Below are 24,957 nucleotides of genomic sequence, written 5' to 3'. Positions count from 1 at the left end.
CTAAGAGGAGAATCACCGATTTTTGCACTAATTCCATATCTACCCTCATTAGTCTCTTGTCCAAAAATCGTCGTTAGTTGTTTCTAATTTTTATATCCTAGAATAATTTTAATTTGGAGATAATTTTCCATGTTACCATATTGATGTGAATTTATTATCGATGTGGAAATGACACGTCAAAGTCAGGCCTTGACCATGTGGTATATTTGAGAATAGATTATAAATTGATACTTTTTCTAGACAAAATAAAATTCGGGATATATTTGAGATTGCACTTAAAGTCGGTAGATTTTTGTGAAACAAAAAAAAAATTGAAGCAAATTTGAGATTGCACTTAAAGTTCACGATTTTAGGATTTTTTACGAGACAAAATGAAATTCGGGACAGAATTGAAGATTCACCCAACGGTTTTTTCAAGGGAATTAGACCTATTTTAAAAGGGTTAAAAATCAGTCTTTTTTTTTTTTTGTTTGGTCTTGAAAGACATCAGTCATCAGTCGTTTTGACTTTTCCCCAATTTTTTACTTTCTCAAAACAAAAATAAAAAAAATATCAAGAAATCGGAAAAGGACAGAACGAAGATGATGAGCGCTGGAAAATGGGAAGACCGGACAGACAGAAACGAGCGGAGAGTGTATCTCTCTCTCTCTGCTGTCTTTCTCTCCCTTTTCTCTGTTTTTCCGCCATTTTCAGAGAAACGAACAGTGGGCAGAGAGGAGACTGACTACGAAAGAATCATCGCTCCATTGTATTGTAGTGAGAGAAAGCCTGGGAGCGAGCTTGAGCTACTACAACTACGAGGCGATACTTCTCGTGATTTCAATCTCTCTCTGTCTCTCTCTCCTACCTTTTCACTTTCTCTTTCTTCATTCACTTTCCCCCTTCTCTCTCCCGTGTCCCCCTCGCCTATAGCTCCTCATCATACTCCCCCACCTAATTCACTTCTTTCATTTGAATATTTCCTCTCTCTCTCTCTCTCTCTCTCTCTCTCTCTCTCTCTCGCTCGCTCGCTCAGCCGGGGTCGTCCTGACGTTGCTTGAGGTGAGCTTACTCTGCCCTTTTTGTTTTCTTGGGTTTTGGTTCTGGGTTTTTAGTGCTGTGTAATCTTCTCCTCGTTGCAGATAGATGTGGTTAGAATCGAGTTCTTGTTGGAGCTTTTGTTTGATTCCGTGGACACATCTGCTTGTGTTCATTTGCGCGGTCTTATTTTTTTTTTTTTTGTGCCTCTCTCCGCCGGTTTGGTTCTGATTTTTTAATCGGAGTGCGAGTGACTTCGAGTTGTCTTGTCTTGTTTGGCTTGAAGGGTCGTGGGTGGGAGTCAAGATTTGCTTTTTTCCTTTTGTTCGTTTGATGAGCAGATCGGCGGAATCTTTGTGACTTTCTGGAGTGGTGAGGTTGATTGATTCGTGAGTCTGCGTTGCGGAGCTAGGACACGAGCAATTTCCTCTCGCTTTAAATAATGGAACCGATGTTGACTTGCTGAAAATCTAGAAGGAAAGGGGACAAAAACATTGTGTTGGCCGGTTCCATCGCGGTTTAACTGATTCGAAATTATGGTCCGGTTTGTTTTTACTTTGTTGTTTCCTTCTTCTCTGGGAATCTTTGTTGATCCGAAAACTGTGGAGTGGTTCCATTGTCAATTCGTTGATCGACCACTTCTTACTGGTTTGGACATCTTGAATTGCCTGTTCATGTGTCCAATTTCGATGAAGTTTATGTGGTTGATAGCTTCTGAAAATGGGACCATGATGTCGACTTGATATTATGACCTTTTAAATATTGTTCACGTAGGCGTAAATTAAACTAACGACATTTGTCATTCACTTCGGCATACACGGTTTCGCATTCATACTGTTTTTGTAGTAATTAAATTGGTTGCTTGATTACAGCTGTCGACTGAGAGAAGCCAGGCGATTGGAAGAATGTTCGATGTGATTGAATACTAAACAATATGTTTGCTGTGGTAATCGTTAATTGACATTTCTACAGTGGTTTTTACTTTCCCTAGATGGAAAACGAAATGTGAAGAAGTGACATAAAATGGCACCGTCATCACTCTGCCCGTATCTTAATGCTCACAAGACCTCACATTACTATGAAATTCGTATTGAATGCAGGATCTGATGTGTCATGCTAAAATTTCGAGGGCAATCCTACTGGACCATATAAATGAAGGAATCGTTATGATTGGAGAGGATTCTAAAGTTTTTCCTTTTCTGGTTGCTGCACTTACCTATCTCCAAAGTGATTCTTCAGAATTGGGTTAGCCATTGGTGTACTTTTGGAGGCTGAATCTTCCTCTTTAGTTCAAGCGTTCATTGGGGATGGCCACAGTTTCCAGTACTTGTGAAATTGTTGAATCAGCAGAAGAATTCAGTTGCCTGCAGAAGTCGTCCAACAAATCTTCACTTGAGGATGATATCAATCGACTATTTGAGTCGCTAAATGTCCGAAATTCATCTAGGAGTTCGGGGTTATTGCATGACGCTGGCAGAGAGTCTCTACGGAAAAATGCTTCAAAGAGACCTATGCGAGGTGGTGCATCACCGGCTTCAAGCATCGGAATATCAGAGCCATTGAGTTTGAAGCAGGCTTTGAGGGGATTATGCATCTCTCAAGCTTCAGAAATGGCAGCTATGAAGCGACTGTCAAAGCCAGTTAATTCTCCAACCTTGTCAGAAGCTGGAGCTATTAAAAGGTTGTATAGGGCAGTGGTGGTTGAGGCCGATGGATCTGGCTTTCCTTTAAATGAAGGTGAAGGGAAGGTGTTAGAAATTTCCCTGGTATCTGAAGGTGTCAGTTCAAATACTTCTATGGGAGTGTCTGAGTCCCTTCAGATACCATCCGCAGACTTAACTCATCATGAGGCTCATCCTTCTTCATCTATCAAAGCGAACATACCGCAGTTGACAATCAGAAAATCTTCCTCAGTAGATAAAATTTGTCCTTTGGAAGCAAAATCTGCTGGTGCAGAAGTGAATACAGAAGTTGGAAGGGTCAAATCTGTGGAACCTTCATCTCTTCTTGGTAATGGCAAAAAACTTGCATTTAATGATCTGCAAGATGCTGCTCAAGTTAAACTTCCGCCAGCAAAACTAGCCCAGATTAATGGACAAAAGGGAAATTTAGATGCTACATCTAAATTATCTAGCCCTTGGGCCCCTTCCGCTGGTAAGAGGGGAAATAAATCCAATATCAACAGTCCATGTTTTGTTATGCCAGTCTTTGGGAACAAAAACTTCATGAAGAAGAAAGTAAAGCATGAATCAACTTCTACTTCCTGCAGTTCTAGTCCCTGTATTCAGAAAATAGGTGGTGTTTCAGGTCCTCGCACTGATATTGTAGAAAAGACTTGTGTTCCCGACAGTGAGGGGAAAGAAGTTGAAAAGGCTTCTCTTGATTCAGGTGCTACAGATAAGAGAATTGAAGTGAATAGTAGTTCTGCTGACACTGGTTCGAGCAACATAGAGTGTACGTTGACCTGCAGTAGCAGAATGAAATGTCTGGATAATAAAGCTGATGAAGTTTTCAGATCAAGAGAGAAAGGCGAGTTCTCCCAAAGCTCAAAAAGTAGCATTGGGGACTACAGGTGTAGCACTAGCATTAGTGAGACAAGTAATCTCAGCGGGTCCAATCGGTGTGGGAGTAGGCCTCATATGTCAAAAGACTCGAGGTGGGAAGCGATCCGGTCTGTTCAGATGCAGAGTGGAAGCATAAACTTGAAACACTTCAAACTACTTAAGAAGCTAGGCTGTGGGGATATTGGAATTGTTTATCTTGCTGAATTGACAAGTACTAACTGCCTCTTTGCACTGAAAGTGATGGACCTTGAGTTCTTGGTAAAGAGGAAGAAAATGGCTAGGGCCCAGACTGAGAAAGAGATAATGCAAATGCTGGATCATCCATTTCTGCCAACACTGTATTCCCACTTCTCGACAGACAAACTCTCGTGTTTAGTCATGGAGTATTGTCCAGGTGGTGATTTGCATGTTCTGCGCCAGAAACAACCGACACGGAGTTTCTCTGAACAAGCAGCGAGGTTGGTATAAACTCTGTTATTTCATGATCTTTTGTGGCTTGATTCATAGCATCAGTCTTTCCAAAATCAATCTGCTTCAATTTGGCTTTTTTTCTGGTTTGAGCATTGTTCGTGCTTCTGGTTATCGTCCCTGGCTGGGGAACAGCTTTGTTCTTTTCGTCCAACTGCCAATTGCATAATATAGCATCAGAGTTCGAGCAACAGCTATAGCTGAGTCATTAAGCACTTATGCATGCACCTTTATTAATCTGCCGGCATTTTTCTTTTGTTCCAGTGAATCAATACAAGGATTCAGATGTTAATCTTACTCTGATTTTTCTTGTACTTTGGAAAATATATGAATTTAGGTTCCAATTGAATCCATATTCTGTCATTTAATTGATGCTTTTGACATTGCCTACTTGTAGCTGTCTCAATTGAAAGACAACTTTGTCTGACAATTTTATTGTGTTTTTGTCTGTCTAAATTCCAAGAATGACTAAAAGCATGAGCCCAACCCTGTTCTGCATATGATCTTTCACTCTTTGGGTGTGCATGATGGGGGGAATTTCTTCTTTTAGCATAGGAATTGAATGTCTGGGGTAGTTAGTCATTATTTCAAAAAGACTACACATTGTTATTTCTTATTATTTAGTCTACTTTCTGGAGGATGGATCTTGATTGAACTATTGATGCATTGGGTGGCTGATTATGTGGGATGGCCTCTTATTGCTTGGAATGTTGGATGATTCATGGTTCCACGTCCATCTAGTCGCAGATGATGCCTTTGGAGCCACATTTGGAACTCTTTAATTGCTATAATGTATCGCTGGAGTAGTTTCAGCTTTTAAAAGATATTATCAGATCTTTCAAGATCATATAGGAAACTGAATTATCATTGGTCCTATGCCAAATGGATATAAGTGAAATTGGAGGAACGGATGAAAATTTGAAAAACTGTTCATGGTTAACTGAGAGGCTTTGCTGCGCTCTGGAATTTCATAAAGTGTGGATCTTTGTCAATCAGCAGATGGGAAACCCGATTAGTTCCTTCTTGATTATGGTGGGTAAACATTTCACTGTGATTTCACTCAGGACGCTCCTGGGCGGTCTTAATGGTTCGGAATGACTTGGTTGGCTACACTAAGATAGCACTGTGTAGTCTTGGACTGCTAATCGATTTTCACCACCTTTGTTCTTTTGGTAATGTCAGAACACTGAATTGAGATGCCACAGCATATCATAAAGTACATCACAAGGCAGTTTTATGAGAAATGAGAAGCCATGAAAGTGACTCGAAGTAGCAATCACATGGTCTTAATAAGTAAACAAGCCATGTCATAGAATATTGAGGAAAAAAGCAGGTGGTCTTAGCAAGTTGCATCATATGTTCGAAGATCTTGATTCATCTGAAATTGTTTCAGGTCTCAGCTTTATTTTTCCTTTTTTCTTCTGTTCCTCTTCATGGAGGGGAGCTTGAGAGCATTTTTCATGAGATTCATCTAACATAACAGGAATGCAGGTTTTATGTTGCTGAAATTCTCCTTGCACTGGAGTACCTGCACATGCTTGGAGTAGTGTACAGAGACCTAAAACCAGAAAACATACTGGTCCGAGAAGATGGTCACATCATGCTCTCAGACTTTGACTTATCACTCCGATGTGCTGTAAATCCAACAGTGGTGACATCATCGTCACCCGAAGCCGAGCCCACGAGAAAGACATCTAGTCCATGCACGGAAACTAGCTGCATCGACCCTTTCTGCCTCCACCCATCCTTTCAAGTGCCATGCTTCACTCCTAGACTTTTATCAATCGCCACAAAAGGTCGGAAAATGAAGTCTGATCTGGCGGCTCAGGTCAGCCCCCTGCCACAGCTTGTGGTGGAGCCGACCAGTGCCAGATCCAACTCCTTTGTCGGGACCCACGAGTACCTCGCTCCTGAAATTATCAAAGGTGAGGGTCATGGAAGCGCTGTTGATTGGTGGACATACGGGATATTCCTGTTCGAACTGTTATACGGCAAGACGCCCTTCAAAGGTTCTGGAAATGAGGAAACATTGACCAATGTCGTCTCTAGAAGCCTCAAGTTTCCGAGTAGCCCCGTTGTGAGTTATCACGCGAGAGACTTGATCAGAGGGCTCCTGATAAAGGATCCAGAAAACCGGTTGGGATCTGCAAAGGGGGCTGCAGAGATCAAGCATCACCCCTTCTTTGAAGGGCTTAACTGGGCGCTGATTCGCTGCGCGGTTCCCCCCGAGCTGCCGAGGTACTTCGAGGTCGGCGTCAGCGCAAATTCTACTCAAACAGACGCGGCGAAATGTAAGGATTTTCAGAACATAGAGGAGCAAATTGAATTCGAAGTGTTTTAGCCTTTTGTTTCGAAACGGTTCTTGCGCGGGAAAGAAGATTTTTTTTCATGTTCTTTCCAGTTTTAAGATTGATTTTCTGTAACTCACATATATGTAGGATCTGTTGTATATACTATCATGTAGGTGATCTGGGGAATTTTGTCATCTGTTAAGTACTGTAACTAGGACTGACAGTACAACCTAAGATACAAGGAAAGGTTGAGGTTGTTTCAGTCGGTGCTTAGAACAAATAACATAATTTTGCGAGAGAACCGGGAGGATCCCACGCCTTTTCTCTACCATTTCGAAGTCTTTTCTTTCATTTTCAAATTTGAGTACCGACTGAAAGGCGATACTGTTTTTTTTTTTTTCATAAGATAAAAGAAAGAATTTCGGTCAAAATTTGAGAACCGAGCTAAATTAGTTTTTATTTTGGGGGTCGAAAAGCTAAATTAGTTTATTTTTAAGAAAATTAGGCTAAATAAAATGAGAATACATCAACATTAACATCACTTTTTATCCCAAACTAGTTGGCGTCGGCGGTCAATGAATACAAAAAAATAAATAAATATAAGCAAGATCGATTGAAAAAAAAAGAAATAATTATATAAAAATAAAAATAAAAATATATATAGGGAAAAAGGACCAAAAAATGACAGTCCGAAACATAGAAATTCTACCCCTCTACAATGTTAATAGCTTTTTTCTACTCCGTCTTAAGACAAACCGTACGTCAATCTATTTCTCACTTCATTAAATCTTGTTTTTTTACTTTCTCCCCTGTAAGTTTCGACCAACCTCTTCCTTTCCTCATGTCATGCTCTCTCGGTAACAAACTTCTGTTTTTATCGGAAGATTTAGGGATCTTCGAACAAGCTAAATAAAATAAGAATAACACAAAAAAAGAAAATGAAAATTGAAATCCTTGTGCTTCCCTCAAGCGCTCTCTCTCTCTCTCTATCGCTCTCTCTCTCACCACGGAGTTTCTTCTCGCAATATCCAAAGCTGTCGACGGTTACAGGAGGAGGAGAGAGAAAGATGAGGCCGTTGCACTTGCACGGTGTCCGAGTGGCAACGCCCGTTTATTTACCCTTTTGCCATTCCGCTCGCTTTCCTTCTCTCCCTTCTTTGACCGCACTCCAAATCGCTTCTCTCCGGAGCTGGAATCCTCTGTTTTCCCGCGCGCCGAGGCTCAATTGTAGTTCCGATCCCTCGATTCGTTCTTCGATGTCTTCTCCTTCTTCGACGCCGTCCGCGGCGGCGAGCGCGGAGGGGAAGCCCTTCTCCGTGCTCTTCGTGTGCCTCGGCAACATCTGTCGAAGTCCCGCCGCCGAGGGCGTGTTTCGAGATCTGGTGAAGAAGAGAGGGTTCGATTCCAACTTCAACATCGATTCTGCTGGCACCATCGGCTACCATGAGGTAGGTTGACTGCATATTTTGCGTTCTCGGCTTAAGAAATTTTGTGTAACTGTGGGACGTAGAACTTGAATGGGCCGTGATATCGAGTAGGATCACCTGCATTCATAGTTCTTCGTCTGCATGCTTCTTTCTTTTTGGCTTCCGAACAGGATATTGCAGTATTATATGTTGTGTCGGGTTGTGCTGTGCCGTTGATGTATGTCGATCTTCATGTTGTCTGGGAAGGGCAATCTAGCTGATCCGAGAATGAGAACAGCAGCTAAGAGGCGCGGGGTCGAGATCACGTCTATATCGAGGCCGATGAGGCCATCTGATTTTAGGGATTTCGATCTTATCCTCGCAATGGATAAGCAAAACAGAGGTACTTCCTTTTCCCCATGTACTTCAACTTAGTTTAATCGTGAGATTTTACGAAATTCGGATTGCTCGGTTTGGAACATCTTATTTTCTTTTGATGTCCTGTGTATGGTCTCAAGCATTACTGTGCTGTTCATGTTTGTCAGAGGATATATTGGAAGCCTTCAATAGGTGGAAATTTAGAGAGACCTTACCTGAAGATGCTCACAAGAAGGTAACAATGGAGTTATGGGGAAATAACCGTGCACTGCTGTGGGGGTTTTCTAAACTTCGGCTATGGTTTTTCAGGTTAAGTTGATGTGTTCATATTGCAAGAAGCATGAAGAAAGCGAAGTACCAGATCCTTACTATGGTGGACCCCAGGGTTTTGAGAAGGTAATAATACCTTTCTCATGGAGTATAATCTCTGATCCACAACATTTATCTCATGGATATCTCTGATCAATCTTAGAAAAACTTGTAGTGGGCATATTGGAACTAGCTTATTTGGGATATGTAGTTGGCTGACAACAAGCATCCAAGTTTGAAGCTATTTGACTTATAAAGCAGAAGTTCGAATATTCAATTTACTTGGCCTTAGTATGTAGTTAAGCATTTGTTTTATGCAACTAGAAAAAGTAGTTTAACTAAATGTTGAAGTTTACTATTTCTGAATATCAGTTGCTGGGACATTGCTCATAGGTAGAATCATTCCATATTGATAAATAATGGAGAAGGCATTCTACTTTTTGATTCTGCAATTATCTCCACAATCTTGACCTAGTTTTTCGCCTGGCTGGAAGGTGGGCCAGACGCGTACGATGGACTCACTCAATCTCCTGCATTTTATCTTCTCAAGATGGAGAAAAAGGGGGATAGTAGCTAGATTTAGGGCAGTTCATTCCTGCAAAGTTCATAGAAATCTCATTCCTTACCGCCGAGTTTTCTCTTAACACTCTGTAGTTTACTAGCTGGCTCTACCTTCGCCAGTTCATATAGATAGGTTCAAGGCACTTCTCCTAGAGGCAGCAGGGGTTTGGTATCCTTTTGGTGCTTAATTACCATGATCTAGAGGTGCCCGGCATGAGATGGGATGAAGGTGGGGTCAGGTAATAGGGATTGTATTGGAGTTCTAAGTAGGAAAACTACGATAGCACAAGGAGGAATAGGCAAATATGAAGTGCCTTCTCGAGGAGTAATGTGGCAATCAAGTTGCTAGGTTTCTTGAATTAAGTTTCAGTCTGGAAGTGACATTAACTCCAATATCTCTGAGCAAGAGCTTTACCACAGTTAGCCATGAGAATACTTTTCAGAAAGACAACTTTCTCAACAAAGCATACTTTCTACTTCTACGGTTATATCTTTGTTACTATACTGCCCTTGGCTTTCTTCATGTGCTTGTCTTGCCAACAACATTGGCTAATCTTTGTCTGTGACATCATTATCTGTTTCTTTCTTTTACTTGATCTTATAATGTTGGTTCCCTAGATCGCATTAGACCTGTCAAACGGGTGGGTTAGGTCGGTGATCAATTTCCATGCAATTCAAACCTAGTAACTTATACCCAACCCATATTGCTATACACTTTCATATTTAACTCAATTTAGGAAAATTCATATCCAAATTGAGGTAAGAGCGAGGATTGAGCGAGCACGAGTTCGAGTGAGGAAGAGAGAGAGAGTGAAGAGAGTCATAGAAGTGGATGGAGTCTAAATTGTGAACCCATTTAACACCCAAGGGTTTTACCATTGCAAATCCATTTACGATACATTTAATGAACAACTCAGCTCCTCAAATATGGGTTAAGAAATGAGTTAATGATGCATTTTGACAGGTTGACATCACATTATTCATCAGCTGTGGTCACAGCCATGAGCCATCCATTTGTCCTTAGGTCGCACGGGATGTGAGGCAGAAGCAAACTAAGATGTTTTCATCGTTCTTATTGCAGGTGCTGGATTTGCTTGATGATGCTTGCGAGTCATTGTTGGACAGCATTTTGGCTGAGAAAAGTCAAACTTAAAATTAAGATTTTATCTACTTGGAGGATTCACCAACATCATGAAATTGCGGTGTTTTATTTGTTGCTTTGCAGCATAATTCATTACAACTATAATGTTGCGAGCACAGCTAGAGATCTTTGTCGACACACCATACCCATTCATACGAATTAGTTTCTCTGTTCACAGGGGTTTTAAATACTTAGAAATGAAAGCGAAAATCTATCGGTCTTCAACCAATTCTAGTAGGCAGCTTCGGAGTTCATAAAATACTCTCCTAATCTTGTTACCTAGATGTAACTCAAAACCCGAGTGGAAGACTATAAGCGAAATGCAATTCGAACTGGCGATTGCGAAAGCTTTTCACTTAAATTCAAGAAAATGATGTCAGGGCATCATCGCACAGCAAATGTAGCTTTGCCAAGTGGAATTAGTTGGAATTACAGCCATTTACACATTCTTTTTGGGGACCAAATCCTGAAACAATGTCGTTGGTGGAAGACGCCGGGTCAGGAGGAGATGATATACTTCGTGGACCTGGTTTTACGAAGAGGCATATGAATGTCTTCAGGCACGTCGTGGACATGATTTTACGGACAACGATGACAACATAAACTTCCATTTATGCCTCGACATCTTCCTTACTTCTATGCTTCTTATTCAATGTATATATGTTCTACTTCGGAGCAAAAGATACCTAAAGTATCCAAGAGGAGTTCTGTTCTTTAACTCGTCATTGACGCCAAACATGATATGTCTGCAGAATGAATCGAATGCTGAAGCCAAAACCAAAACTTCAATCCAGTTGACAGGTTCTACAGAGGTTTAAAAACAACTGCGCAAGCTACGGCAGTATGAGAATACGGGAAGATTTTGAAATCGTACTCAACCAACTTAACTGATTTAAGTGGCAGCAAGAAACGACCATCAAGATTCTTATCCTGATTTAAAGCTGTGTGAAAGCACATGCTGCCGCATAAGCGGACATGCTTTTTTCGTTCCTTACAGTGTAGAAAACTGCAGATCCTGCTAGAAGGTGAAAAACTATTTTACAAACCTGTACAATGCAAAACGCTGTTTTTCATGTGACCCATACCACCCAGCCCAAATTGATGCATTTTGTATGTGCTGATCCTGGTAGAAGGTGAACTACTTTACAAACCTGTACAATGCAAAATTCCGTTGTGAGTGTCCACCCAGCTCAATATGATGCGGTTGTATTTTGATGTCTGGATTATCAATATTCCTCCATCCAGTGTGCAATAATACAGAGCTGCATCCAATCGTCTATCGTCCAGCTAGCTTGGATAAATCACACTATGAACCTCCTTTCAACTGCCGTTCGACCACGTTTTCGTCTTGGATTCGAGCTGATCATACACGAGAAGGCATTCACGAGGTCAACATCCTCTTCATTCACCAGAATCCTCACCGCAGATGGGTTAGAAAGGAGAAGCTTTGACACAAGATACCCCGCAATTGACCACGTTTGAAAGAGGCGAGCCTGTTTTCCAATAAATCTAGCGCGCTTGGTGTCATAATATTCAGGCCACCTGTCATTGGATATGCATCGCTCAGCAATCCTTACGGCATTTTCAGCAATCTCTGGTCTGTTCATCTTTATGCAGGCCACAGTGAGCTGTAGAAAACTCAAAATCAATCGGTCATGGTATACACTTCATGTTTTCCCTTGCAGCCAATTTTTAATTGCAGAAAATACAGCAGTGCCATGCAAATATTTCAAAGAACAGTCATGTTGTGGTGCTTTTAAAAGGGTTACACATGTTTCAAGTAGTTGATAAGGAATGGGCACTACATCAAAGACCAAAAATGGAAATGGGCTGAATCGTATAAATTCTAGCTTATGAAAGAGCACGTCTTTCATGCCAAAGAGTGGAGTCGGTCATAAAGGAGAGGCAAGCTTGGGATGATAAGCACTTTTAGTTTTTTGCCCTAATACATTCAGCTACATCTGTTGTACTCTTTCCATAAACTGATTTCCGCTCATAGGGCACTTATAATAGTCGACGCTTGTGACCCAATTCATTTGCATTTGAGAATCAATGCAAAGCCATTATCTGTCATCTCCTTGAAATGTTTGTGTGGAAAGAAAACATGATGTTGCTTATGGAAGCCATTTTTTGGATGAAGTAGAAAGTATAATAGAGGGGGTTCTGCTTAGCAATTAAAGATCAGGAGTTAATAAAAGGAACATATGCTATCCATCATTCAAACATGGACATCGAGATTTGGTATACTGATTGTACCAGACAATCACCAAGATTTGGAGACAAAACACTAACCTGCCACAACAAAGTTGGCCAGGAACCCCCATTGTGATAGGACCATGGACTGCCCAGGACATAATTAAGTAAGAAAAATTAGAGTGGAGTAAAAAGCTGAAAACATCATTGCAAAAATACCACCAGCATCAAGAATAAAGCTTACGTATTCTTGGGATCACTGCCTGTGACAATTCGCCATTCCTGGCCTTCAAGAGCTGGATAACATATTTTAAAAGGCATTTCAGCCACAAGATCTGCCCATTTTGCTTCAATAAGATCTAGTATTGCGTGGGACTGATCCACTGTAGCAAGACTGCTTACAATAGACCATAAGTTCCCAAGTGAGAAGAAACGAAAATCCATGTGAGCTGGCTGGAGGTTTCCTATTAAATAACCACCCCTATTGGGCATCCAATTCACCAGCCACGGGGGAATCTGATCTGGATATATATTGAACTTGTTAACTGCATCATAGGAATATTCCTCTGTAGTATAGCGGTAGATCTCGTTTAACTTTCTCATATCAATCCAGTAATATTCTCTGATATGAAAAGATAGTGCGATCAGTCGATTGTTAAGTGCTCGAAGAAGGTCAGCTGATGCATCCTCAGGGGTAAGCATCTCGCGCGCACAGAGCAATGCTGAATAAAACAGTGACTGCAAAAAAAGCAACTACAGGTTACAAATTTCCATCAATAAATACCCAAAGCAAAGCTGTAACAGGATCATCACTCTAGATACAAATATCTTGAACCAAGGATGACTTCTCTAGGACTGAAACACGAAACAGTTTCAGACAAGGATCATTTCAATGTAACTTTGAATAAGAGTGTTAGAAATCCATATTTCCTTAGAACTTATTAGGAAACTATTAGAAAGTTCAACCCAAAAGCTTAAGCTGATAGGTGAGAGAGACCACATGAATATAAAGAGCACTTAGAATCTATTATCAAGCAATGTGGGATAATACTTCAACACTCCCACTCACGTGCAAGCTGAATTATGAGCAGCACGTGGGTGGAATTTTGACTACATATATTCACGCGGAATTTTGATCATGCACATTCACGAAAGGAATAACACTAGCTCTGCGACCATGTTAAAAAGTCCAATCCAAAAGATTAAGTTGATAGGTGGAGAGAGAGACCATGTGAATATAAAGAGCAATTAGGACCCATTGTCAAGTAATGTGGGATAATACTTCAACAAAAACAGTGCACAATGTATACCTAGCATATGTGTTGCTTTTGGCCAAATATTTCAGCATATTTCTTCAATGCTTCCCTTATGTCCAAGCTAAGGGAAAATTCCAAATAAGAGCTTTAAGTGGACATTGTTTCAAATAAGGGCCTGAGTGCTCTCATTGTTTTAAAGAAGGATCCGGCCGAAGGGCATTTTCGCCATTCACTTTTTTTGAACTTTTTTCTTTTTCTTTTTCTCTTTATTTTCCCTCTCCCCCTCCTCCGGCCATTGCCGGGCCACCGGCGGAGGTCGTCGGCATCGAGTGAGGGTCGCTCACCCAGCCCGGGCAAGGGCGACCCTTGTCCGATGCCGGCGAGGTCAACCCTCGCCGGATCCGGCAAGAGTCGCCCTCCCCTTGGGTCAGAAGAAATCGATAAGCGAACTCGTTTGGAGGAGCCCGGCCCTCCCCCGTGCCTCTCCGGTTTGATCTTTCTCTGTGCCCAAGGTTGCGTTCCCGGTGTTCTTTTTTCCTGTCTTGCAATGTGTTTGGTAGCAATTAAGGTCTTCATTTCGATTTTCTTTGGTTCTTCAACGTTTGTCTGATCGTAATTTACGTGAACAATTCGGGCAATTGTTTTCGGGCTTGTTTTGAGCCGCTGCGCCTGGTGATTGTTCGAATGCCATTAATGGGGTTGTTGATTACTTGTTTCTGCTAGGCGACCGACGCCGACCCGTGCGAGGGCAATCCTCACCGTCGCCTAGGCTGGCGAGACCACACGAGGGCTACCCTTGCCGGATCTCGTGACGATCGCCTGACGTCGGCTCACCCTCGCCCGAGGCCGGCGATGGCTAGAGAGGGGAGAGGAAAAAGAAAGAGAAAAAAATAAAGAAAAGAAAGAAAAATAGAAAATGAGAAAAATGAAAAAAATAAATGACAAAAATGTCCTTCGGTCAAGCCCTTTTTTGAAACAATGAGGGCACTTCAGGCATTTATTTGATAAAATGAGGGCCTTTCAAACCCTTATTTGAAAATTTCCCCAACCTTAGTAGTGGAATATATCTAGACAAAACCACAATAACAAGATAATAGGAAACTAAAACGACATAAGAAAAACTGACTTTATCTCTATAAGATGTCCTATGATTCAAACTCTTGACGACTATTCCGATACCATGATGTATCACCATTTCCCCAAAAAGCTAATGGTTTTAGGAAAATATCCAAAATGTATGTCCAGCACATTTCTTAACAGGGAATGAGGCGTTCCCAAGAAAAATTTTCAGCTCTAACTGAAAGTTCATACTAATGAAAATTCCTACCTCAATTCCATCTGCATTACAAAAGCCTGGAGCAGATCATGCTCCAGCATGATTTTTCATAATGGAACTCCTTATCAACTACAACCCCAAGGCAGAAGCTTCTTCATGGCTAAAACCTCAATACTTAAAACCAGATGCATTCTAAAGATGATTCACATCAGTGAAGGCAATATACCAATTGACAATCCTGAAGGAAAATGCTACAAAAGTTCAGAGAAGGCATTTAGGTGGATAAGTGACACGCCACAAATTACCACTAGTTACTTCACAAGAAAACTTCTGCCAAAAAGCAAATGGTTCTGCGATTGCATTAAACCATATAGTCTTACATTCAACTTTCTTTTTTGTTATATGCACAGCCCCAAGTTTGATACCAAAATGCCTATAACTGAACCTGGTGGGGTTCCCTTGCGCAGGATATGGTGCAAAAGCTGAACTATTATGAGCATTAAGTGACACAGAACATGGTTGACAACAATACTGTAACAGCTTCAAGAAAATGTACCTGAATCTCCAGAGGATGGCCATGAATTCCCATGCGACGATCAATCATGCAAGAACCATCAGTAACCAGCAATGTCGGGAACATATCAAAACCATCAGCCAGACATAACTTTAAGATCATTTTGATCCCAGTTTGGACATCGACTCTCTCTTGAACTGAAAGATCACCAGAGCACTTTCCATATGCCCGTAACAATATAATCCACCAGAGCCCAGAATCAACTGGTGCCACACGGCCAATTGCTGCTTCACCAAAGTCTGGATCTAATATCTCTTCAGTTGCAGAATCATCACCCTCAAGTGGAACAGTACGAACCTTAAAGCTGGCAGGCATCAAACCTTGGCCAGGGCTATAACTGTCCATGGTTTTCTCCCAGCTCTGTTCATGAAATGACATGGTAAGGTGTAGCACTTTAATTCCAAGTAGCAGGGCAATGATGAAGAGCAAAGCCTGCAAACTATCTAACTGCCAAGGGATCTTATCAACGTAATTGAATCATTCTACTCCGTCAAATCTGTAAGTTTGAGCAGTAATTACATCATTAAGTTCATAACAACATGTAAATCAGGTGAAAGATCAAGACAGACCATTAGATCTCTACTAGATTAGCAAAACTTACTGAAAACAGTAAATTCAAGAGCTGCCACAGCCAAAGGGAACGTAACAAAGAGAATTTGGTACCTGCAACTGAAGAGTGTGAAGGATGAAATTCCTTACGATATCGAACTCTCCCTTCAAAAGGAAAGCTATCCCAGAAGGGACAAAATCACGAATAAAAACTTGATCATAGTTAAGAATGCTTGGACAGCTTGGGTCGTTTGCAGCAATAGTACCAATGGGATTGTTGCAGTAATAAGCAATGGAATCCCGCAACAAATCCCATGCTTCATCCTCCATTGATTTTGAGCTACCCATTTGCACCTTCTCTCTAGTTGCTTCTGATTGCATATGCATTCCATTCGATGCTAAATCTTCATTTCCATTGTTTAACCTTCGTACTGCCTCGGATTCTTCAACAGTCAGCCGCCCATTCGTGCCATTATGAGAAAACTCAGGTTTTGTTCCAGATTCAACTGACAAGCCACTATTACTTTCTGTCCGTTGGCATTTGCAAATCAAAGAATGAGACCTGATAAGTTTGGAAGATCCCCGGGGAATACAACCAACAGTGGGAATTGAATGTACCCTAGCTTGATGCTTTAATAGTTTCGAAATCCCATGCCAACTCATCTGCTTTGGGTCTCTTCTCTTACCATAATTTGCACCACATGAAAAAGAAAGCACTGGGCTGACATAGTTAAAAAAGGAGAGGCGATAATGAAGGCTGTGCGGTACACCAGATAAAGTATGTAGACATCCTTCCGCAGAGGCCATTGCCATGATGTAAAGAAAGTCTTGTTAAACTCCTCAATCGTGTTGTCGGGTGCCTGTTCATATATGCGTGAATCATCACAAGATGTATATAGCTGTGTACACAGACACACAAGCATGAGTGCGCACAGCTCGCACATATGTGTTTATGGTTTTCTCAAAAAGTATCCCCACGGCACTTGTTAAGAACCATATAAAGAAAGCTTGCAGTTTTCCAGTACACCATATTTCTCGCGGTCTTTGTAATCTACGTTTGAAAATATAAATATTCCCTACTAAGTAAGATTAACAAGTATCAAATGTGTGTTATCTGGGCCTATTCACTTATGATAATTAGGAAATGTCGATGAGAAGAAATGGGAAAGACAGCAGTTTCAATAGCCAGAAATCAGTATCAGCTTCATCATCTTCACCAATGAAACAAACCAGTTCTACTAAGAATTAACTGATAACAAACCAGGCTCACTGAAAACTAAGTATGAAAATGCCAAAAAGGTTAATACTTTTCAGCTCCAATACTGATGAAAACTCGAATCCAACTAAACCAGACTAAGCGGTACAGATAACTTGACGAGATTCTTTCCTACGTCAAAAGGTATGTCGCCGAACCAGCTAATCCGACGCCGGTGCTTGGCTTCGCTTCCTCGACGTTCAGAGCAACAATTAGATAGGTCTTATCGATCACGATCCGATCCGTTGCACATCCAATTCACACGCCACACATAGCAGAGTTGACTACTGATGAACGACAAAACGCCAAAGTACCGCAAATGAAGTACAGAAATTCCGCAACTGACCTGTTCCCGTTCCAGTTTGCTTGAGATGACCGCGACAGAGCAATTTTCTCGGGAAAGTTTTCGGGACGAGCACTGGGAGGCTGGATTTTCTCACCGAGCGTTTGGTTTTTCTCGCGCTCCGGTCGGAACGTCGAACCGAACTGCGATTCGTCGAATTTCCAGATTCCCTCTCCTTTTTTGTTATTTTTTTTTTTTCTGGGCCTAACGCTTGGAGTTGAGTCTAGTAGTCTACGTTGGCTCAAATCATCAAAGTACATCTTTCGAGTCTCGACTAGTCAACCTTCTTCATAAATTTGGGAGAATTACCTTTTGGTCCTTGTAAATTCGGGATTGTCTCACTTTTGGCCCACCAATTTTTATTTGGCTCAGTTTGGCCTTTTACTCCATTAATCCATCTCAATTTGCTCCAATTTGGCAAATTGGAGATCATCTCAATCTTTGGGAATTGAATTGTGCGCCGCACATGATAATTTCTAAATCGTTCGAAGGGGATGAACAGCTTAGACAAGCTCAAAGCAACTCTTCTAAAGAGTTTTTCATCTTGTGATGCCAACTACTTTTAATTTCAAATTTCAGTTCGTACCGTGAGAGGACGTATTTTTTATTTTGCCCTCCCAAATTGCTAAAAGCGCACTCAAGTTCCCTTGAGCGACCGCAAAACGCGATTAAACTTTTGTCGATCTAATCTTTGGGGAGCTCGGGAGCAAATTGAAATAAGCAAAAATCAACAAACCAAAGCTAAATCATCTCTAGACCGCCGGAGTAAAATTAGATTTGTCGACATGACTTTGAACTATGTTAAAGACATGGTAGTTGCAATGGAGTCAGGTCTTCGCATGATGGCATTAGAACTCTCTGGACATTACTAACAAAAATACAGTTGATCAAGCATTTCGCAAGTGCGTCGGATGTGGGATTTGTCCCCCGAAAACCCTAATTCCAATAATTTTCTTGCTTCGAATTTCTCATTCATTCTCGGTAAAAACCTCTAGAATCCATGAGAAGAAAAGGGATCGCAATGAAAATTACACGAATGTAGTGAAAATGACATCTGATTAGCAGATGATCTGCCCGTTTCTTTCACCGAGCTCAGATCCTCAGACTCACCGAAAGATAGAGATTTGAAATAAGGGGGATTCTCCAAAACCATCACATTAACTAGGACTTTCAGAAATTTAACTAGCACAATAATGAAAGTTACCAATACCAGACTGCTAAAACATTCGAAAAGCTACAATCACATTGAAATTAACCAATCACGAATTACCTAGTCCGTTATTTGGATCACCGAAAATTTTGTAAAAATAATCAAATCACATCCGCAAAGGCAAAGCGTTAGCACGGTGAACAGAGTTGAAATCGCTTTGAACACTGAGCACATGTATTAATCCTATATCCGTCAGATAATGAGTCGGGATTCCCAAAACATGGAACTAATATCTGCTTCATGATTTCGGAGCAAGTCTATTTACACCTCCTACTTGAGAGTTGACTATGGTAATTTGCGATCAACAATTCAAACATCTTTCAAAAAGAATCACATACTGCTTAGCCCGGCATCATGCATCATCCATGTTTTGGTCATTATCATTGTCGCCATCATAATATTCATCATCTCGTTGGATTTGCTTGTCCTGGGTATGCTCTGTGGAGACAGAAGTTTATTTGGCGATTAGAAGGGAAAGAACACGATATAATGATTTCAAAACATGGAATGGCAGGGAAAGAGAATACGCGTGCAAGGTAGGAAAGCAGAGGGTCCTTTGGATGAATTCACTTACGGTCCATTCGTTCATCGGGATTTTGCTCGTCTTCATCAAAATCGGGAATATAGAAATCAGGTGGAACCTGGGCCAAGAAAAGAAAAGAAATAGTTAAAAGGTAAATGTATTAGTCTGTAGCTATATAGTAGACTGCTGCTTCTAATCAATATGCTATCTTCACATTATCATCCTAAGCTTGAGAGAATATTAACAAGACTTCAAGACCTGAAATTAAACTTATGGGTACGACATCATGATCGGACTGATATCGAATATTAAGAAATTAGGAAACTCCAGCAAATCACTAATCATGTGCTATATAGTCAAGCAATAGCTCGGATACAACTCTATGACTCTAGTTCACGATAGCTCTCCTTCATCATTGGCAAACATAGACGATGGTCCTTAGACTCATCAAGGGGTCTAGTCAAAAGATCGTTTGCAAGCTTGACTTTGTATTGCCATCCATCAGTAAAAGATGGAGCTCATATCCTTCACTGCACAAGCAAACTCAACATAACCTCTATCATTCCGGTGAGCTAGAATTACAGTGACATCCAGAGCTTTTCACAAATTAGAGGGCATGGTTCTCACTCCTTTACAAAACAGCCAAACAATCATCAAATTCTTCTCTAGATTAATTACTCATCATTCTTCATGAAAATCTATAAACACCACCTACTAACAACTAACTCTTTGAACAAGAGAAGTCATAGTTGCAACCTCTGCCATGTGTTAATCACTAACAACTGGAGCAGTCATCATTTTAACAACAAAACCATACTTGCATGGTAGAAGCCAGGAGTGAAACTATAGATTTAAAAAATCTCTGATGATTCTTTTCAGCCAATCTCAATGAAAGATCCCTCAGCAATTCTATCTGAGACTGCTTACTATGAGCAATTTGATCAAAAGATCATTTACATCCATGTAACAAGAAAACTTGGTTGATAACTGTGCAACCGCTACAGCCCAGAAACAACAGGGTTCATCTGTTCTTAAGCATGCAGCACTCTAATAAAGAAAAGATTCTTCGATGTTGCCGAGTGTGGGATACGAACCTCCTGCATTTGTACACTCGGGGCATGTTGGATATTACGAAGGTTTTCGAACACTTGCATTTTGATTGCACTAAGATAGGACTTGCTATTTAGATTCTCCTGTTCAATTTACCAAGAAATCAACATGAAGATTTGATAAGTTTTTGGCACATCAACCTTAGCTTTAATCACACATGGTTAAAAGAAAATAAATGAACAAGGAAAGTAATTACGAGTATTATATTTCCACGAGGAATCTTCAACGAATAATCAGGAGCAAAGTACTTGATATACTCGTTTTCAGGAATCTCTGCCAAAAAGAAGGCACCTTTAATCAGTATCATATGTTTGGGCATGAGAAGCTTGGTATAAAACTGGCATATCTAGATAGTAAATAAGTTGGTACAACACAAGTTCTTCCTTGAATCCCCAACCCTTCAAAAAACAGAAGACAGATGAAGAAAATGAAAAAGGTTGATGAATTGATGTACAATGCGCATAACAAAACAATCACCTGTCTCTGAATGACACCTTCCAACACTCAGGTTATGTCAAATCAACACAAAATGTAAATCAACAGATATAGTATGTTCCACTGGACGTTGACATTAGAGCATACCATTTGGAAGCTCTGTATCTAAGAGAACTCCGGTTTCAACCGCCCAACATCGAGCAACATTCTCTTTTGTGTATCCTCCACCACCAGTAACCTGAACAGTAAACAATCTTCATGTGCCAGAGCCACATATGCAAAGTTAATTATACACGAGTATTCATTTAGTCATTAATGGACGTGGGGGTTGATTGTTGGGGGGTTATCTTAAGTGTGTGCGCTTCATGAAACACATGAGCACGCGTGGTTGCATTTGTGTGTGTGTGTGTGTGTGAGAGAGAGAGAGAGAGGATACCAACAAGGGCAAATTGAATTTCTTGACAAACCTAACACACTCAGAATGTCCTGTACAAACATAAATGACACAATAATTACATAGTTTCCATCTGACTTGTCTTTAGAAAATCAATCACAACAAAATTAGCTCCAAAAAAGAATCAATCAGCAAGCATATGAAGTCCGATATTGTAGGACATGGAGGAAACTACAACGAGGTATCCACCATCAATAGAGAGATTAAAACACCCCAACCGGTCCCCAGCAAGTGAATCTGCCCCGCATTGGAGTACAATAGCACCAGGTTGGTATGTTTCGACGACCTTCGCAATGATCTGAGAGAAATATACAAGGAAAAAAGACAACAAGCTGTTAGGAAACAAAAAGAACACAAAGTGAAAACTTACAAGGTCCTAGGCAAAACTTACAGCCTTGAAAAGTCGAGTGAAGCTAGTATCGTCTATTCCATCCTTGAGTGGGACATTAATAGCATAAAACTTTCCTTCTTTGCCTCCTATTTCCTTCAATTGAAATGATCTCAATGAATAAACTTGACTTTAGCCTCATGAACGAATAGAATGGTGAAAGGAAGATTTCAACAATCATGAGCAAAAGCATTATTTAATCGGTGCATATGAAATTACTAGTAAGTATATGAAATTACCACAAAAAGTTTGCATTCTACACAAAACATAGACTGATTCAACCGGATGGCTCGGCAAATTGTTAAATAAAGAGACTTAAGTAGACAATACAAGTTTCCAAAAGGGTATATTCAAGTGAATGCAAAAGATAGAAAGAGAATGTGGACTTAAAAATGCCAAGTAGTGGAATCACCTTAACATCACCAGTTCCAGGAAAAAACATATCCCCAAATTTGTGAAAACTAACGGTCATTACCCTGCCATGAAAACACTGCCATTCTGATTAGAGTTCAAAAGGGAAATGAATAGTTCAAGGAAACCAACTGCAATTAGTTATTCCAAACTAACAGTTTCGAGAAAAGCAGTTCCTCAAGTAGAACTAATTTAGTTTACTTCAATCAATATATAATGAAGATCCTAGATGTTATAATTCTGAGCCTCTGGTTCATCTATATTCAGCCATTTACAAGTTCCTGGAGAAGGGTATCATAGGTTGGAATATTGCAAAACGAAAAAAAAAAAAATTCCCTTTCATTTTCCGATTAAAATCCAAGACCTCTACAAAGCACAAGGTTGTAGCCCTTGGTTGCAGCAATAATAAAGAAGATATATGTTGGTAGAAAGAGGAGAAGAGTTGAAGGAGGGTATGCATGCAGTGAATTTTATTGCACCTCTTATTTCCCTCTTTAGTATAATACATTTACTTGGACGCATCTTTTCCTCGGGAAGTAAATTAAAAGACAAAGATAATGGATGCTAGCATTACCTAGCAACATACCAATACCTAAGAAGATCTAGGGCTGTCTGCTCATTTATGCAAAAAACTATTACCTATCAGTGAAGTAAAAGGCTTCTTCTACGCCATCACCATGATGCACATCTATGTCAATGTATAAAACACGTGCATGATATTTCAGCAGCTCCAATATTCCCAAAACTAGGTCATTTATATAGCAGAATCCAGATGCTTCACACTTCTTGGCATGATGTAATCCTCCAGCCCAGTTAATAGCTATATCACAGAGTTGATTATTTAATCTCCTTGCAGCATCTGCAAGCAATGCCGACAATTAGATAAAACTAAAAGAGACTACCCCAAAGTTGGTAACACTACTAACCCTTAAACTTACCTATCGTGCCACCAGCATAAATCTGACAAAACTCGAACAAGTTTTCAAAGACAGGACAATCTTCTCCAAGATTATCTGATGAGAAAGAAGGAAAGTTTCAGCTTCAAGTCAGTGTATAATAGCTAAACTCACTGAAACATAAATATTAGCAACGGCAGCGCCATATACATTTATACATGATCATTCTATCTAACGACTGGTGAAAATTATCAGTAAAAATCAAGAAAGGATTGGAAGAAGTAACGAACAAACAAGTTCTAATCCAATACTGGTTGCCAGGCTAGAGAATAATTTTGACACACAGAAAAAGGCAGAAAATAACCATGCCACTCGACTACTGGGAAACTGGACCTGAGAAAGTTTCTGAAATTAGTCAAAGAGGGTGGTGTCACGTATACCGCTTGAACTCTATGTCCTAGACACTACCAAGTTCATGTTCCCCAAAGAAACTGCAGATAATCTCCCAATTCAACAAAAATAAGCTCCTCGAATCCCCATCTTATGACAGATTGAGCTCTGCAAATCATGAAATGCGTGAAAACTTCTCAGACTTCCACACCCCCGAAAAGAGAAGATCAATTAGAACAGCTTGCAACCTTAAATGGGTAATAGAATAGCACATCTCGTGCGAAAACCTTACATTTTGCCAATTCATTTGAGAACAAGTGCTGGGTGTCAGGCGTAATCCGGTGCAAAAACTCGACATAATCAGGGGAATGGAACTGGGCGAGCTCAACGGGGTAGGCTTTGTGCGGCCGCTGGACCATTCAAGCAAACAATCAGACACATTCCAAGGGAGATGAAAAGAGGAAAAGACGCAAGTCAATAACGGGAACTCAGCAACTGACATAAACTTCCATCTTATTGTGAAGCTCATAAGAGAGGACAAGATGGTGAGTCATGCAGAGCCGGTGCGGCTTCATCGGATGATTGGGACCAAAATAGACGCTGCCCACATCTCCTGCAGTGCCAAATTTCAACTTAATCAAGACCTTACAAATCCCGAACCAAACTGAAGCAATTCGTACACAAAACCAAAACCAGGATCTATCACACCCTCTCGCTCCCAAGTGTAGCTAGACCCAGCTCAGAAATGGGGTTTTGGTATCGACCCCTTCTCTTCCTCTGCGACCCACATACGATTGTTCTCTTTCATTTTTCTGCACTATCCTCCCAAAACTAATGCGCAAGCCCGGACATTCGCTCACGAGCAGAGACCCAGTAAACGTAAAGCCAGTGCTTCGGAGCCCCCTCAACCAGAAGCGGCCAAGCGCTCCGCCAATCGAGAGAGGAGAAGAACACAGAAATCCGACTGGTCCAAGTGAAACAAAAACGAAGGTCCTAGAGTGAACCGTACACGCGCGCGAGAGAGAGAGAGAGAGAGAGAGTACCGTCGTAGAAGTAAGAAATCCTGTCCTTGGGTCGCATCCTGAGCTTCAGTCCTGCGAGCGAAACGGTGAAGACAGTGTTATCGCTAACGAGACCGCACCATTGCCGTAAAGGTACGGAGCTGCGACGGAAGGAGGAGCAGACAGCTTCCTCTTCCTCGTTTTTGCTTCTTGTCCCTCGTCTCCTGGTTGGTGGTTTGCCTCTTTGCCTTGACTTCTCGGCCACTGCCAGGGAGAAAGTAGACGACGGACAAATCGGGCCCGGGTCTAATTTAAGTGGGCCGGGTCATCGGATGCTATATAAAAATATAAGGGGAAAAGCCACCAAAACCCTTAAATTATACCTTCCGTGACATATTTATCATAGACTTATTATTGTGACACAAAAAATCCTAAAATTTTATCTGTGTGACACATTTACTCCAAATTTATACCACCGTGACACATTTACCCCAAACTTTTTTCCGTGATACTAAAAACCCCAAACTTGTATATGTGTGACTCATTTACCTCAATATT

The 24,957-nt window shown here is 40.8% G+C and overlaps 4 protein-coding genes across 6 annotated transcripts; 2 read left to right on the top strand and 2 right to left on the bottom strand.

Annotated features, from left to right (window-relative positions):
* Window positions 1–630: 630 nt before the first annotated feature.
* On the top strand, window positions 631–6,641 carry LOC115735350 (serine/threonine-protein kinase D6PKL1-like). The gene is made up of 3 exons (XM_030666562.2): window positions 631–1,041; window positions 2,118–4,039; window positions 5,541–6,641. The coding sequence occupies exons 2-3, from the start codon at window positions 2,325–2,327 to the stop codon at window positions 6,388–6,390; spliced, it is 2,565 nt and encodes an 854-aa protein (XP_030522422.1). The 5' UTR covers window positions 631–1,041; window positions 2,118–2,324; the 3' UTR covers window positions 6,391–6,641.
* A 701-nt stretch (window positions 6,642–7,342) lies between these two features.
* On the top strand, window positions 7,343–10,265 carry LOC115735352 (putative low molecular weight protein-tyrosine-phosphatase slr0328). The gene is made up of 5 exons (XM_030666564.2): window positions 7,343–7,788; window positions 8,014–8,149; window positions 8,292–8,359; window positions 8,434–8,520; window positions 10,076–10,265. Exons 1-5 carry the CDS (start codon window positions 7,408–7,410, stop codon window positions 10,145–10,147), a joined length of 744 nt encoding a protein of 247 aa, XP_030522424.1. The 5' UTR covers window positions 7,343–7,407; the 3' UTR covers window positions 10,148–10,265.
* A 738-nt stretch (window positions 10,266–11,003) lies between these two features.
* Window positions 11,004–17,787, bottom strand: LOC115735318 (alkaline/neutral invertase E, chloroplastic-like). Its single transcript, XM_048283832.1, has 6 exons — window positions 17,348–17,787; window positions 16,098–16,843; window positions 15,417–15,794; window positions 12,573–13,066; window positions 12,428–12,476; window positions 11,004–11,763 (listed from the first exon to the last, which is right to left on the bottom strand). Exons 2-6 carry the CDS (start codon window positions 16,794–16,796, stop codon window positions 11,437–11,439), a joined length of 1,947 nt encoding a protein of 648 aa, XP_048139789.1. The 5' UTR covers window positions 16,797–16,843; window positions 17,348–17,787; the 3' UTR covers window positions 11,004–11,436.
* A 1,156-nt stretch (window positions 17,788–18,943) lies between these two features.
* On the bottom strand, window positions 18,944–24,675 carry LOC115735321 (histone deacetylase 9). 3 transcript variants are annotated; one of them, XM_030666518.2, is made up of 14 exons: window positions 24,442–24,675; window positions 23,899–24,011; window positions 23,691–23,808; window positions 23,051–23,125; window positions 22,752–22,971; window positions 22,114–22,177; window positions 21,705–21,797; window positions 21,503–21,611; window positions 21,296–21,345; window positions 21,007–21,097; window positions 20,621–20,697; window positions 20,409–20,507; window positions 19,366–19,432; window positions 18,944–19,229 (listed from the first exon to the last, which is right to left on the bottom strand). In XM_030666518.2, the coding sequence occupies exons 1-14, from the start codon at window positions 24,476–24,478 to the stop codon at window positions 19,144–19,146; spliced, it is 1,299 nt and encodes a 432-aa protein (XP_030522378.1). In that variant the 5' UTR covers window positions 24,479–24,675; the 3' UTR covers window positions 18,944–19,143. The 3 variants fall into 3 exon arrangements, with proteins under 3 accessions (XP_030522378.1, XP_048140109.1, XP_048140110.1); XM_048284152.1 differs by lacking the exon at window positions 24,442–24,675 and adding an exon at window positions 24,107–24,428; XM_048284153.1 differs by lacking the exons at window positions 23,691–23,808; window positions 23,899–24,011.
* Between the last annotated feature and the right edge of the window lie 282 nt (window positions 24,676–24,957).

This window comes from Rhodamnia argentea, chromosome 8 (genome assembly GCF_020921035.1).
Source record: "Rhodamnia argentea isolate NSW1041297 chromosome 8, ASM2092103v1, whole genome shotgun sequence".
Lineage (NCBI taxonomy): Eukaryota > Viridiplantae > Streptophyta > Magnoliopsida > Myrtales > Myrtaceae > Rhodamnia > Rhodamnia argentea.
This window is presented reverse-complemented; position numbering and strand designations above follow the sequence as displayed.

What these genes read in the sequence shown, in the direction of transcription:
- LOC115735350 (XM_030666562.2), top strand. Translation starts at nt 2,325, where the DNA reads ATGGCCACAGTTTCCAGTACTTGTGAAATTGTTGAATCAGCAGAAGAA. An exon ending in TTCTCTGAACAAGCAGCGAG is followed by an intron (nt 4,040 to 5,540) that starts GTTGGTATAAAC and finishes ACAGGAATGCAG; the next exon opens with GTTTTATGTTGCTGAAATTC.
- LOC115735352 (XM_030666564.2), top strand. Translation starts at nt 7,408, where the DNA reads ATGAGGCCGTTGCACTTGCACGGTGTCCGAGTGGCAACGCCCGTTTAT. An exon ending in GCACCATCGGCTACCATGAG is followed by an intron (nt 7,789 to 8,013) that starts GTAGGTTGACTG and finishes TTGTCTGGGAAG; the next exon opens with GGCAATCTAGCTGATCCGAG. An exon ending in AATGGATAAGCAAAACAGAG is followed by an intron (nt 8,150 to 8,291) that starts GTACTTCCTTTT and finishes CATGTTTGTCAG; the next exon opens with AGGATATATTGGAAGCCTTC.
- LOC115735321 (XM_030666518.2), bottom strand. Translation starts at nt 24,478, where the DNA reads ATGCGACCCAAGGACAGGATTTCTTACTTCTACGACG. An exon ending in TCACTCGACTTTTCAAGGCT is followed by an intron (nt 21,612 to 21,704) that starts GTAAGTTTTGCC and finishes TATTTCTCTCAG; the next exon opens with ATCATTGCGAAGGTCGTCGA. An exon ending in CGAGTGTACAAATGCAGGAG is followed by an intron (nt 19,433 to 20,408) that starts GTTCGTATCCCA and finishes TTCTTGGCCCAG; the next exon opens with GTTCCACCTGATTTCTATAT.
- LOC115735318 (XM_048283832.1), bottom strand. Translation starts at nt 16,796, where the DNA reads ATGGCAATGGCCTCTGCGGAAGGATGTCTACATACTTTATCTGGTGTA. An exon ending in TTCACACTCTTCAGTTGCAG is followed by an intron (nt 15,795 to 16,097) that starts GTACCAAATTCT and finishes TTTCATGAACAG; the next exon opens with AGCTGGGAGAAAACCATGGA. An exon ending in GGCCAACTTTGTTGTGGCAG is followed by an intron (nt 11,764 to 12,427) that starts GTTAGTGTTTTG and finishes AGTTTTCTACAG; the next exon opens with CTCACTGTGGCCTGCATAAA.